General features: G+C 36.9%; 1 protein-coding gene across 2 annotated transcripts in view; it reads left to right on the top strand.

Moving 5' to 3' along the window:
• The window catches only part of HEATR5B (HEAT repeat containing 5B), a 56,165-nt gene that overhangs the window by 17,251 nt on the left and 26,609 nt on the right, over positions 1 to 12,305 (top strand). For both annotated transcript variants that reach the window (XM_030944414.1, XM_030944415.1), the window contains 7 exons: positions 674 to 849; positions 2,106 to 2,211; positions 3,604 to 3,794; positions 5,325 to 5,484; positions 7,707 to 7,896; positions 9,219 to 9,388; positions 11,678 to 11,822. In XM_030944414.1, coding sequence (XP_030800274.1) covers positions 674 to 849; positions 2,106 to 2,211; positions 3,604 to 3,794; positions 5,325 to 5,484; positions 7,707 to 7,896; positions 9,219 to 9,388; positions 11,678 to 11,822 — 1,138 coding nt within the window. The remainder of the gene's footprint in view (positions 1 to 673; positions 850 to 2,105; positions 2,212 to 3,603; positions 3,795 to 5,324; positions 5,485 to 7,706; positions 7,897 to 9,218; positions 9,389 to 11,677; positions 11,823 to 12,305) is intronic.

Below are 12,305 nucleotides of genomic sequence, written 5' to 3'. Positions count from 1 at the left end.
GATTCTCTTGTGCTTAGTAATGTTTCATTTTTTAATGATATAGAGGTGTCAACAAACCTTGCTGTGTTTTCTGGCCTTCTAAAAGAAGAATGCAGACCTACGAGACTCTAATTTTGTTTCACGATTAAATAATTGATAAGAATATAGAATTTTCTTCAGAGAAAATAGATGATTGTTTAATGGTGTTTCATGAAAGAATGATGGTTAGGAAGTATTTTCTTGATTATAGGAGAGTTTATAATTTTAGTAGTGTTCCTAATTCTTTCTTGGTGGGGCATATCATAGCCAAAACGGATCATTTAATACGCTGTACTGTAACTCTGTGCTCAGAGAGTGACTGAATAACCTTCTATCTGAAATGGTGCTTCATATTCAATGGTCCAGAAGCTACTATTAGTACCAGAATTAATCTGCTTTTCTCTTAATTTTGATCTCTTAATGCCAGAAGTGATAGTTTGTGTATTTATCTGGCTGTTAACGATTTTAACCCTTCAGAATTCAGCTGACCCTATAAATGCTAATGTGTATGCATGAGGATACTGCACTTGTATTCAGGTGCTTGGAAGCTATTCTCTTGTTTTAACTACTGCATATGTATCTTAGTTATCTCTAGTTCCAAATCTTGTGTGCAAAGATATATTCAGAGGTATTGATGTTGTGTGGAATTTTGCAGCTTCAGCCAAACAGTGCATCTGGAAGTGGTGCTCTGGAACATGATCCCTCTTCTATTTATTTGCGCATCCCTGCTGGTGAAGCTGTACCTGGTCCTCTTCCTTTGGGAGTATCTGTCATTGATGCATCTGTGGCTCTCTTTGGTGTGGTTTTTCCTCATGTCTCTTACAAACATAGGTCAGTTTACATCAGTGTTCAATTTCAGAGCCTAATGCATTGTTTCTCTGGGTAATGTTGTGTTGGGGACTTTTTTATTTGTTTGTTTGTTTGTTTTCCTGAAATAAGAATTGACTAAGGTATCAACTGTCTTTAAATTTAGAGTTTAGTATTTGATGTCCATTGTGTCTCAGGATTCCAGAATGTGTGTAGTCACTTCAGAAATAAAGTGATTTCCTCAGTTTTATCTTTTCTGAAGATTAGTGTTTAGAGATGGAGACTAGATTCTTCTCTTTTCATACTGCATTTAACAGTAGTAATATCTCTGCAACCAAAATTTCCTGCAAAAGTACCCATTGCACTTAACTTCAAATCAGCCTTGAAAACAGCAGGGGCCTCCACTGAATTTCATTTGGCTGCCACAAGTAAGACCATTTGATTTATAGTCAGCAAGGAATTGTATGCACAGTGAAAAAGAGGAAATGGAATTCAACTTATTTTCCTTTGTGTTTCACATTACCTCTACAGAGTTATGAGTTGTCAGGACTAATTTTGTTACTCAGTTTAGGCAATTTGTCCCTGAGCACAGGGTGAAAACAGTTCTAAGAAGCATTTCAAAGTAAAATCAGCTTTCAATGCAAATCTTTTGGGAGCAGTTTTTTCATAGCAGTGAACCTCATTTTGTAGTAAGTGCAGGATAGACTTGAGACCATCTTGGGGTAATTCACCCTGGTCTATACCTGTTGTTAATGGTGAAAAGATGTACCTTGGGAACTGCTGAGTAATTAAGAATACAGATTATTCATTATATTCCTGTTTTTGCTATCTTCAAGGGGATATTCCTCCTCCCAGTAATGTTTTCTGGGGAGGAGTGGGGGCAGGAATGGACATTAAATGGGAAAAACAATAGAAACAGAACAACAAATACGAAGGGTAACACTATTTTAAATTGTAGTGGAAAGACATAATTTTTCCACTCTGGTCCTCATAGCTTTCTAATTATACAGCCAAATGCACCTGAAGATTCACTTCCTCTTGGTGGTGTTTTCTTCAAAGGAAGAGTAAATATTTGTGGATGAACTAGAAGAACCAGCAAAGGGATGTTCAGAGCAGCTCTGCTGTTACTGCTTATAGCAGATACCTTCTGCAGCCCCTGAAGCATAAATTCTGCTACTGAACTTAAAAGGCCCTTTTGATGTGTGTGGTTTTTACCAGCTGTGCTTCAGTTTGTATTTTGAAAGGCTATCGCTTCAATTATGTTCTTTCCTTTTTTTTAGATTACAGATGTTGGATCACTTTGCTGAATGTGTCAAGCAGGCTAAAGGTGTTCGCCAGCAAGCTGTGCAGCTTAATATCTTTACTGCTGTTCTTAGTGCCTTGAAGGTAGGACTGGTAAACTTGTAATGAAAGCCCAAGTTCATCAGTTTGCATTCAGCACAAAGGGCTGGTAGAAGAGTGTTACTAAAGTTACTCAAGAATTCAAAAATTTGAAAATTCCAGAATTGAATTTTTTTCTGGATACCAACTTAAGCTCTTATCTTCATGTATCAGTACAGAGAACAGATGAGGCTCATGACTGCGTTCTACACTCATCAGCATTCTATAGTATTCAGCATTCTATAGTATTCAGACTGTCTTTTCATCTTCAGTCCTGTGGTTTTATTTACACTGGATTCAAGGATTTAAGTACTTTATCATGTATATTTAGAAAACCTCTCAAGTCACAGAGTATTGTGCAGATGTGGCCGTCTAACTGAATAGCTTTGGGTTTACATTTTGGTTGCCTTATTGCACAGAGTTCTAGGTGCTTATGCCCAGTCCCACTGACTGCAGCTACTGCTGTGTGCTCTCTGTCTAGACGTGGAAATGCAACCTGATGCAAATCAGAAAGTAAGACAGCAAGTCACAAATAATCACTGCCCAGATTAAACTGTTACTGGAGCTCCATGTCTTTGGTTGATTGGCAAAATACATTGGCAAAACAGCACCTCAGTTCTTTGCGTTGTTCTTAAAAATGTGATTTACATTGCTACAAGTTGAAATGTAGATTCTGAGGCAGATTTCTGGAAGCTCCCATGCCATGCCAAGTGGTCAAAAAATGGGCAAAATTGAACTGAAGTGAGCACTTCAGAAAATTATGATCTAAGGTAGAACCTTTGACTTCTTGCTCTATAGTACGTGCAGTGTTTTTGCTTTACATGTGTTTAATTATTTCTCCCAGAGTAAAAGAAACTGCAAAAGCGCTGTTTAGTGTTACTGTTTTGTAGAGTGTTCATATAAGAGGCTGTATAAATGTTTGGAAGGATGTGATTATAAAGAAAAAAATACTTTTATGTATCTATAATGTCTTCAATTTAAGTGATTCTTGTAGAAATGTGACTGGTCTGTGGTTTTCCTATTAGATTTTTGCTGTTAGATTTTTAAAGCTTCTCTTTTTTTTTTTTTTCCTGAGGTGTCCCATGTAAAGCTAGATCAGATTTGGTAGGATTAGGGTGCATGTAGGTAATGCATTTGATTAAAAAGACTGGTGCAACAGGTCTTCCTGTATGTGAAATAGGTAGAATATTGGCAAACATAATGAGACCCAGGATGTTGTTGATTTTGGGTTTCAAATGTTTTCAACCAATTTATTTTAGGATGAACTACCACAAACTGAAACAAAAGCAAAAGCGCATAGTTTTCATTGATGGTCTGAAATATATTTTCTTCTCCCCTACATTGGGTGTTTGGATTCTTCTTCTTCTTCTTTTTTTTTTTTTTTAATTTTTAATGCAGGGTTTAGCTGAGAATAAAAGCACATTAGGACCAGAAGAAGTCCGCAAATCTGCTTTGACGCTTGTAATGGGTGCCCTTGATAATCCTAACCCTATTCTGAGATGTGCAGCAGGTGAAGCTCTCGGCAGAATGGCTCAAGTGGTTGGAGAAGCCTCTTTCATTGCTAGAATGGCTCAGTACAGTTTTGATAAGTAAGTTGATTTTAATTCAGAAAATGAAATAAAATAGCAATTTAATATAATATGTAATTTAATGTAGTTTGGAAGATTCCTTTTCTAAATACAATATTCATTATTCTCTTCTTTCGTGCTTGATCCCTATGGTTACATAGATCTAAGAAAACTTTAAACAGATTCTTCTCTTTTGGATTTATTTCATGTGAGGAATAAAAACTGAATTGTTAAACACTTGGAATGTGAAATGATACTGGTGAACAACTTTTGAGGAGTTACCTGAAGGTGACTAAACTTTATCAGATGGATAAGCACAGCTTACATTAAGTATGTCTGTAACGTCAATTATGTAATAGTGGTTCTGTTTCACTCTTTACACATTGATTTAACTGATTTACTGGCCCGTGTTTTTTTCATATTCTGTTGTTTATCTTGGGTCTTTAGGAAGATATCTGGTAGAAGCAACAAGATAGTATGTGTCCCAATTTCTTGCTTAAATTTAAGGCATCAGCGTATTTCTGAATCAGAATGCAGCTGCCTCAGGACTGCAGCCCATGTTTTTGGCTGGGTTAGGTGCATGAACATGGCCTCAGTCCAGCTCTCTTACCTCTGAGTAGTTAAATTTTTCTCACCCTTTCATCTTGTAATAAAGTACATCATCCTTGCTGTCTTTCATTGAATTTCTATTACTGGGACTTTCCTTGGTTTCTTATCTAGATTAACTTGTAAGTTGTTAATGGTTGTCATTCTGTTGACAGCCCAGTGGTTTTTTTTGTATTTGAGATGTGCATTTACTTTGTTGTTTGCTGATGGCCAAGAGCATGCATGTCTCTCATATACAGTCAACCTGGGGAAAAAAATCTTTGTCCTTATTAGGAAATCCCTTCTTTTATCTCTCTTCCTCACCACTGAAAAGGCATCTAATTACCAGGTGATGTATGTGACATGCATTCAGAAGCAGTATTGTGGAAAATACTCAATAAGTCAATGCATACAACTTCCTACAACCAAATCATTCAAAATGCTACTCATTCTGTTTTAGTTTCATTCTAAAGGGCTGTTTAAAAAAATTAAAAGGCTCTCATGGAAAAGGCATAAAAATCAGCTGTAGAAGAAAACAGCTATATAAAAAAAATGGATTTGCCAGTTTGTCATTTCTCAGTGTGTGTTGTCATTTTTTAATTCTTAATTCCTTTTTACACCAGTGGTTTTGGAATGATTATTAAATTAGTCTGCTCTGAAACACTTGTAAAATCTGGATTCTTTTTCTATATCTGTCTAAATTCTTCTTCATATAAAAGGTCAAGTTCTGACCAGAAAAAAAGAAAATAATTATTAAAATACCTTTTTTCCTCTTGTTTTATATGTAACCTGGATTGATAGCAATCTAGAGTAAATACATTGTTTCTGCTGTTGTTTAGGCTTCTCAAGATTTTATAAGATGGCCTGCAAAACTTTATTAGTCTTTTGCACTGTTGTAGTACTTCTAAGATTCTGTGTAACAAACTTACTGAATGAAGTGATTTCTTTATATTTTAACATTGATAGATTAAAATCTGCTCGAGATGTTGTATCAAGAACAGGCCATTCCTTGGCTCTGGGTTGTCTCCATCGCTATGTTGGTGGAATAGGTTCTGGACAGCATTTGAAAACTAGTGTCAGTATCCTCTTGGCTTTGGCACAAGATGGAACCTCTCCTGAAGTCCAGGTAAAAAAAAAACAAATCACCACAAAATTACTTAAAATGTTCAAGATGAAGATTAAATTTTAAATGACCTGTTCAGATACTCTGTAGTAGACGTTGTCAGTTTTAATAGATGTAGCATGTGCCAGGGAGCATGAAGAAAGTGAATCTTTTCTTATAAACTCCCAGAGTACAGAATCCCAAAGATACAGTGTAATTAAAGTGTAACTTCATAGCTATTTAGAGCGGCAGTTGGAAGTGGTCCGGTGAATTCGAAAGGACATGTGTCTGCTTGTCCGCTGTGCCAGAGTGATGCTCTGTGGGCGTACTCCAAACTGCCTTTAAAGCAACATGTGTTAGTGTTGCCTTAGCTGCCTAAAAGGAAGCTTTTGATAGCTAGCTGATAACTGACATGTAATCGCTTACAGGAGTCTCAGGTGATGAGCTGTAGTTTCCTCTGTCAAGTATCACATACACAGGCCATCATCTTTGCAGGGTTATATTATGAGCACAGAAATCTGTTGCAAGCTAAATTGCAGTTAGGGGGCCGAAGGGGAATCAGTAGGAACCAAGTCTAGGATAGGGAGGGGTTTCTATCTACTGTGGACTATAGATGTGAAGTCTCACAAGAGGATGACTTGACTGCTGAAAGTTGCTGGTATAGTAGAAAGGGGACTAAACATGCTGTTGAAAGAGTAATGGTTTTGGAGAGTAGTGGCACTTTATACCCACAGCCTGAGAAGATGAAGCCCCCAGTAGCTATAAAGAATCATACTTACACCTTGGTTTACTGTTAACTTGATAGAACATGCACTTGAGTACCTTCTTATTTCTTTTCCTCAGAGCAATAGAAAAAAAAATCAAAGTTACTAGGTTTATCAGTTGGGAAGACAAGCCTAGTGTGTTTTTGGAGATAATGTTAAAAAAAAATCTATAAATGCAACTTTAAGTCTCTTTTGAATTTTCTTAGTTTAAGGAAAGACAATGTGCAATTTGCATGCGTAACCAACTTCAAGTATGAGTGGGTAATTTGAGGCATATAATTGTGTACCAATAATTTCAAAAAGAAATTGGAAAGATTAATGTTTTATGAAAAAAAAAAAAGAAAAAGAAGTATAAAGGGGAAGTCCAGGCTGAACTTGCATATCTGCCTTACTTTTTGTTGAGAATAGAGCACCCAGCCACTGTGAAAAACTAAGCTTTTAAACCTCATCCCTCACTGAATCAGTGTGGTTACACAGAAACTGTATGGAAGTATGAATAATGGAAGTTTACAGGCATGAAAGGATAAGCTGTAATGTGCTACCACAGGATTAGGACTGTAGAGGTAGTTAGATGATTGCTACTGCTAATGGTTTTTGGATTGCATCAGAGAGGATTAAAAAGTAGAAATTTTAAAGGCAGGTTTTCCAGCTTATTCCTAAGAGTCTAGCTTTGTAATAGTAATAGTCTTTTATCTTAGTCATGTGTTTAATGTGAGAAAATTCTGAAGTAAGATCATTTAGTAGGGTGTTACGGAGAGCAAGCTAATGCTTTCAGGTCTGTCGGTGGAATTTACTTCCAGTGAAACGTCAGTATCTAAAAGGACAGTCCTCTTACCTGCTTCTTGCTTTGACAATTACAATAAATTACTTTGCTCTTTTGTTGTTTACTCACCTTCAACTGAAATAGGTCTATCTTTCACCATTTTTTCCCTCATGCTATAGTACACTGACTGAACAATACTTCTTTTTTCTCTTGTACCTGCTAATAAGAAAGTTAGAAAGATGCATCTGAACCTTTCAGCTTGTCATGAAAATAGTTTCCTACTGGAATATAAAAGACCATCTCTGCTAAGGGCTTTGTAAGCTGCCCATTTCAGACTCTGCCTCCAGTTTTATAGTGGAATGATTCGCTCTTTCTCCTGTTTCAAGTCACTTTTCTTTTTTCCTTTTTGTTTTAAGTGGATGTGTTGTTTGTGCTTGTATTTTTCTTCCTTGAAGTGCTTAAGAATATTTTTTTCTCAAATTCTTTGTCACCTTATTTCCATTATTCCCAGAACTGCAGATAACTAAACAATATGTTAGATATATTTAAACTCTCAGGTGATTGCTTGAGGTCTGGGAAATTTGGAAACACTTCTGGAGTCAGAGTCGAGAATTAGACGCATTTAAGAATGGGAGTACGGAGCTAGGCTCCAACTGCATAAAAAACTGTTTAATTTCCTGATTGCATTACTGAAAAACATTCCTTTGTGTTTTTGGTAGACCTGGTCTCTCCATTCCCTTGCCTTGATCGTGGATTCCAGTGGACCAATGTACCGTGGGTACGTGGAGCCGACGCTCTCGCTTGTTCTCACTCTGCTCTTGACTGTCCCTCCGTCGCACACAGAAGTGCATCAGTGCCTGGGCAGGTGCCTTGGGGCTATAATCACTACTGTTGGGCCTGAGCTGCAAGGTTAGTGGCAATTTGATGTGAAAAAAAAATCTACCTTGGATAAAGATGATATTTTAACCTTAAATGGAAGAATATAGTTAGTTAGTTGCAGGTGGGGGAGGCGATGTTACCTCTTTCAGTTACAGTCCTGCAAACAACCTCATTTTGATCCTCCTTATGACTGGGGCTTTTCTGACTGCAGTTTGAGATTTGTATAAAGAAGTTGCAGTGAGGTATGGTGTTTTGGCTAATGGTAAATTTGCGTGGTAGGTAAGCCATGAAACCCTTGCTGCATGTTTTACTGTGTGTATCTTTGTGGGGCATCAGACAAGCTTTTTCCTCCATTTTTTTAACATGTGTTTATTTTATTTTAAACTGATGGCAAGAGCTTAAGTTTGATACAATGGATGATACTGTGAACTATAACTAATTTCCATTCGTTCTTGATATCCTTAGATCTCTGTACCTTATTGTAGATACTTAAAATCTTGTCATGCCAAACACTGTGTCTGAAATTCTGTGCCTCAGGTGTTAAAACCACAGATTTGTAACTTTGTCTAACTGGGATTTTTAGGAATATTTATAGGATGGTGTTTGATACAATGCCAGAGAGCCACTAATGGAATTTTAACTCTAAATGGCTAGACTTAAGATTTTAGTTATGACATAGTTCTAGATGGTTTAATTGAACTTGTGTATCTGTTAACCTTTTGACCTGGAATATGGTTAACTTTTAAAATAACAACTTGAGTAGAATGTCTTCTGCAGGTTATATTTCTGTAATTGAAAATATTTTTATAAACCTGATGTGGGTTAATTCTTAAAATGCAGAATTGGATTGTTCTTCAAATTAAATACTGTTCTTTTAAAATGCTTGTTCTAGTAGAGCATAGATGAGAGCTACTCATCTGTTGGAGCTAATTAAAATTGTCTGCATAGATTAAATATGAACTTAAAAGACTTACCTGATATTTTAGGAAATGGCTCAGTGCGTGAAATGTTGCTTATACATATATAGAATGAAAGAGACTTTTAAAATCTAACTTCAGATAATTAACTGGTTTCATGACCTGGGAAGATAGGTCTCACAATATTTCTGACTGGATATTATCGATGCAGAATTTCATTTGGACAGCATGTTATTTCACTGAGCTAAAAAAGAGATACTGAAACACTCTGCAATGTTTCTCATTTGCATGGTAAATCAGAAAAGTTGCATGTTAATTTGAGAACTCTTTTTTTGTGTATTGAAGCTTTAATAATTCTTGCTTCTCAAAGGTTTAAAGTCTGCAGATGTGATAGAAAAGTTTTGCTGTGTTAAGGATATCCTCTTACATGATTAGGTAATGGAGCTACGATTTCAACAATCCGTTCTTCCTGTTTGGTGGGATGTGCAATCACACAAGACCATTCAGACTCACTTGTTCAGGCAGCTGCTATATCCTGCCTTCAGCAGCTTCATATGTTTGCACCACGGCATGTCAACCTGTCCAGTCTGGTTCCCAGTCTTTGTGTGAGTATCAAATGCATCCCTTTTGGTCTTCCAAGTTTTATGCATGTGCTTTGCAGAGGACAGGGGAAATATTTAGCAAGATGGCAAGGATAGCCATATGTAATAAGCAAGTAATATTTGCAAAACCCTGGAGTCCCCAAACCATTTTACATATTTTCAGAATGCTGCCCAAACTGAAGTCATAGGGGCTGATTCTTTTTCACCCTCAATAGTGTAAGATAGCAAGCATTTATGAATAATATAACTGAGTAAAAATGGTTCTGAAATGCTCTGTTTGCTCCAGCTAGTTGCATGCAAAGAGGGAAGTGAGCAAGCTGGGGAAAGGTAGCAGATTTTGTATTTATGTTACCACTGTCAGAATATTAGGGGATGACATACAAACTCTGGTGCTGCTGCTGTTAATGTTGCTACCTTCTTTCATTAGTGTTCTGTCAGCAAGTCCTGGCTTAGGCCTGGAAGTAAGTCAAAGGCTTGAACCCAAAACATACCAAATATGAATATAAGAGGAAAGGTGGTGTGGGTGTGGTTTTGGTGTAGGTTGGTGGTTTTTTTTTTTTTAATAATTACTATTGTAAAAGTTATTTTTAGAGGGTTCAGTAGTCCAATACTGAGATATTTTAAAAGCTTCTCCCTAATGTCTGTTAGATGTTTTGCAAAGTTGTTTATGCCATTCTTTGCAGCGCTGATGACTCAGTGTTACCTGAAGGAATGCAATCCTTATGTCAACACTGGACCTTTTTCTTCGCATGCCATCCAGATTTTCCCTAGGGCATCCTCTCATGATTAGGTGCTTCTCCTCAGCCCTGTGCACACCCAAGCCCCACCCTGCCCCAAGCGCTCCTGGGAGTGCAGTGTATTTACAGAATATGTCACTTGTCCCTTCACAAAATTTTGCATGAGAGGAGTGCAACACACCCAGAAGGAGATAAGCTCTTTTGTATGAATATAATGTACAACATGAGAAATAATCCCTATTTACTCTGTAAATACCAGTGGGTGATGTTACAGACAATGAAGTTCATACATGAATAAACAGTGCTGTTTTGAAATCTTTTCCCATGGTTTTCTCTTGTTTCTCTCCTGTTAGTTTATGGTCTTCTGCTAAATGAAAGCTATTTTTTTTTTCCTTTCTCATATTCCTTACTCTCAAGTTATACTTAGTTTGTTAGGATTACCTCTGAGTTGTCTTGGGCATTTCTTCATCCTGCAAATGCAAATGTAGGCAAGGTCTGCCTTACCTGCACCATTAGCCAACTCTTCAGAATGGAATTAATGCCAGGTATCAGAATTAAACCATGCAGTTCCACACTCTCGTTTTAATTTCTTCTTCCTGCATTGGCTTCATAACTTATAGTTATTTGTTTTGTAGCTTGAATCATGGAATACCCTTTACATTAATGAATCTCCCAAATGTTCTGTGTTTTAGGTGATTGAAACAACATCAGTTGTGATATTTAGAAATTCTTTAAAGACTGTCTGTTTTTTTAGGACTAAATTCTTGTATATTCATATGTGGAATAAAGATGTACTGTTAAAATGCTTTATAAACTGTAGAACCCTTTCATTTAGGGAAGCATTTTCCATCCCCATAATAACCTAATACCAAGAAAGCAAATGGATATTTGGTTTTTTGAAACCAAATTACCCTGGAGTAAATAAAGAGTTAGAGTTTCTTAAAGGGCATTCTTCACCTCTTCCACTGTGGAAAAACATTCACTTTTCTGTGGAGCTATTTCCTCTCAGGAAAATAGAGACCATACACAGTTCTTCTGTAAGGAAAATATTTGCTTCTGCTTTAGATGATTCAAAGGAATTAGCAAAAAAATCTTATGCTGTCTTATTGAGAGGCACTTTTAGTAACTTAATGCTATAGATTCTGTTACTAATGTGAAATGCAGGTTTTATTATAGCTGTCATGTGCAGTGCACTTGATAATGGCTTTTTTGTTTAAAAGAAAGTGATTTACAGCTATAGCAGAATATCAGGCAGAGTAGTACTGGAGTGCAACAAATTGGAAACTGTAATTAATCTAAATCATACTGGCGCAGTAGTTCCAATATTTAAGCTTTTATCTCTTTAGCCAGACAGCTGTCACCTCTGTGTATGTCAGCTATATTTTGATATTTGTATATTATGAAAAGTTCTTACTTCTGAATCTTCAGAACTTGATTCCCAGTAGCTCACACATGGGCACAACTGAAAAATTGAATGGTTTTAGTCCTTAGCAGCATTGAGTTATTGACACTGGGGTGCAGCAGTTCACTCACCTGTGATGGGTTTGACTTTCAGGTCCATTTGTGCAGCTCTCACTTGCTGCTGCGCCGGGCTGCAGTGGCGTGTTTGCGGCAGCTCGCTCAGAGGGAAGCGTCAGAAGTGTGTGAATATGCCATGAGCTTGGCAAAGAACGCTGGAGACAAGGAGAACAGTGCCATCAGTATGTATTTCTTTCACATGGCCTTTTTGCAACAGTTGAATGCACATGTGTGCATATGTGTGCTTTGCCTTCAGAAAGAAGGGGAAAAGCCCAAAAGCCCCTTGTACCCTTAGTGAGAAAACCCCTTAACTGTCCCTTCTGATTTCAGTAACTTCTGGCCACACCCCTGCTTTTACCTCTGGAATTTTGTTTATAATTTAACAAATTTATTATTTCAACAAATTTATTATTTAATTATTTGTGAAATTCAGACTTAAACCTCTCTCTCATTAAGGCTGGCAATGAAATAGGGAACACGGTATATACACAGTGGAATCATTTTACAGTTTTTCTAGTATTATAGCTCTTGTTATTTTGAAAATTGACTTAATGGTGTGCTGTTTGATCCAGATGCCTGGTTGTGTTATATTCTGTTAGCATCATATCTGCAATCCCCGTGGACTTTGCTGGCTGGTCTAATTATTACATGTATAATTTTATTTT

Source organism: Camarhynchus parvulus, chromosome 3 (assembly GCF_901933205.1).
Source record: "Camarhynchus parvulus chromosome 3, STF_HiC, whole genome shotgun sequence".
Lineage (NCBI taxonomy): Eukaryota > Metazoa > Chordata > Aves > Passeriformes > Thraupidae > Camarhynchus > Camarhynchus parvulus.
Note: the sequence above shows the minus strand (reverse complement) of the source record. Positions and strands in the feature narration are given on the sequence as shown.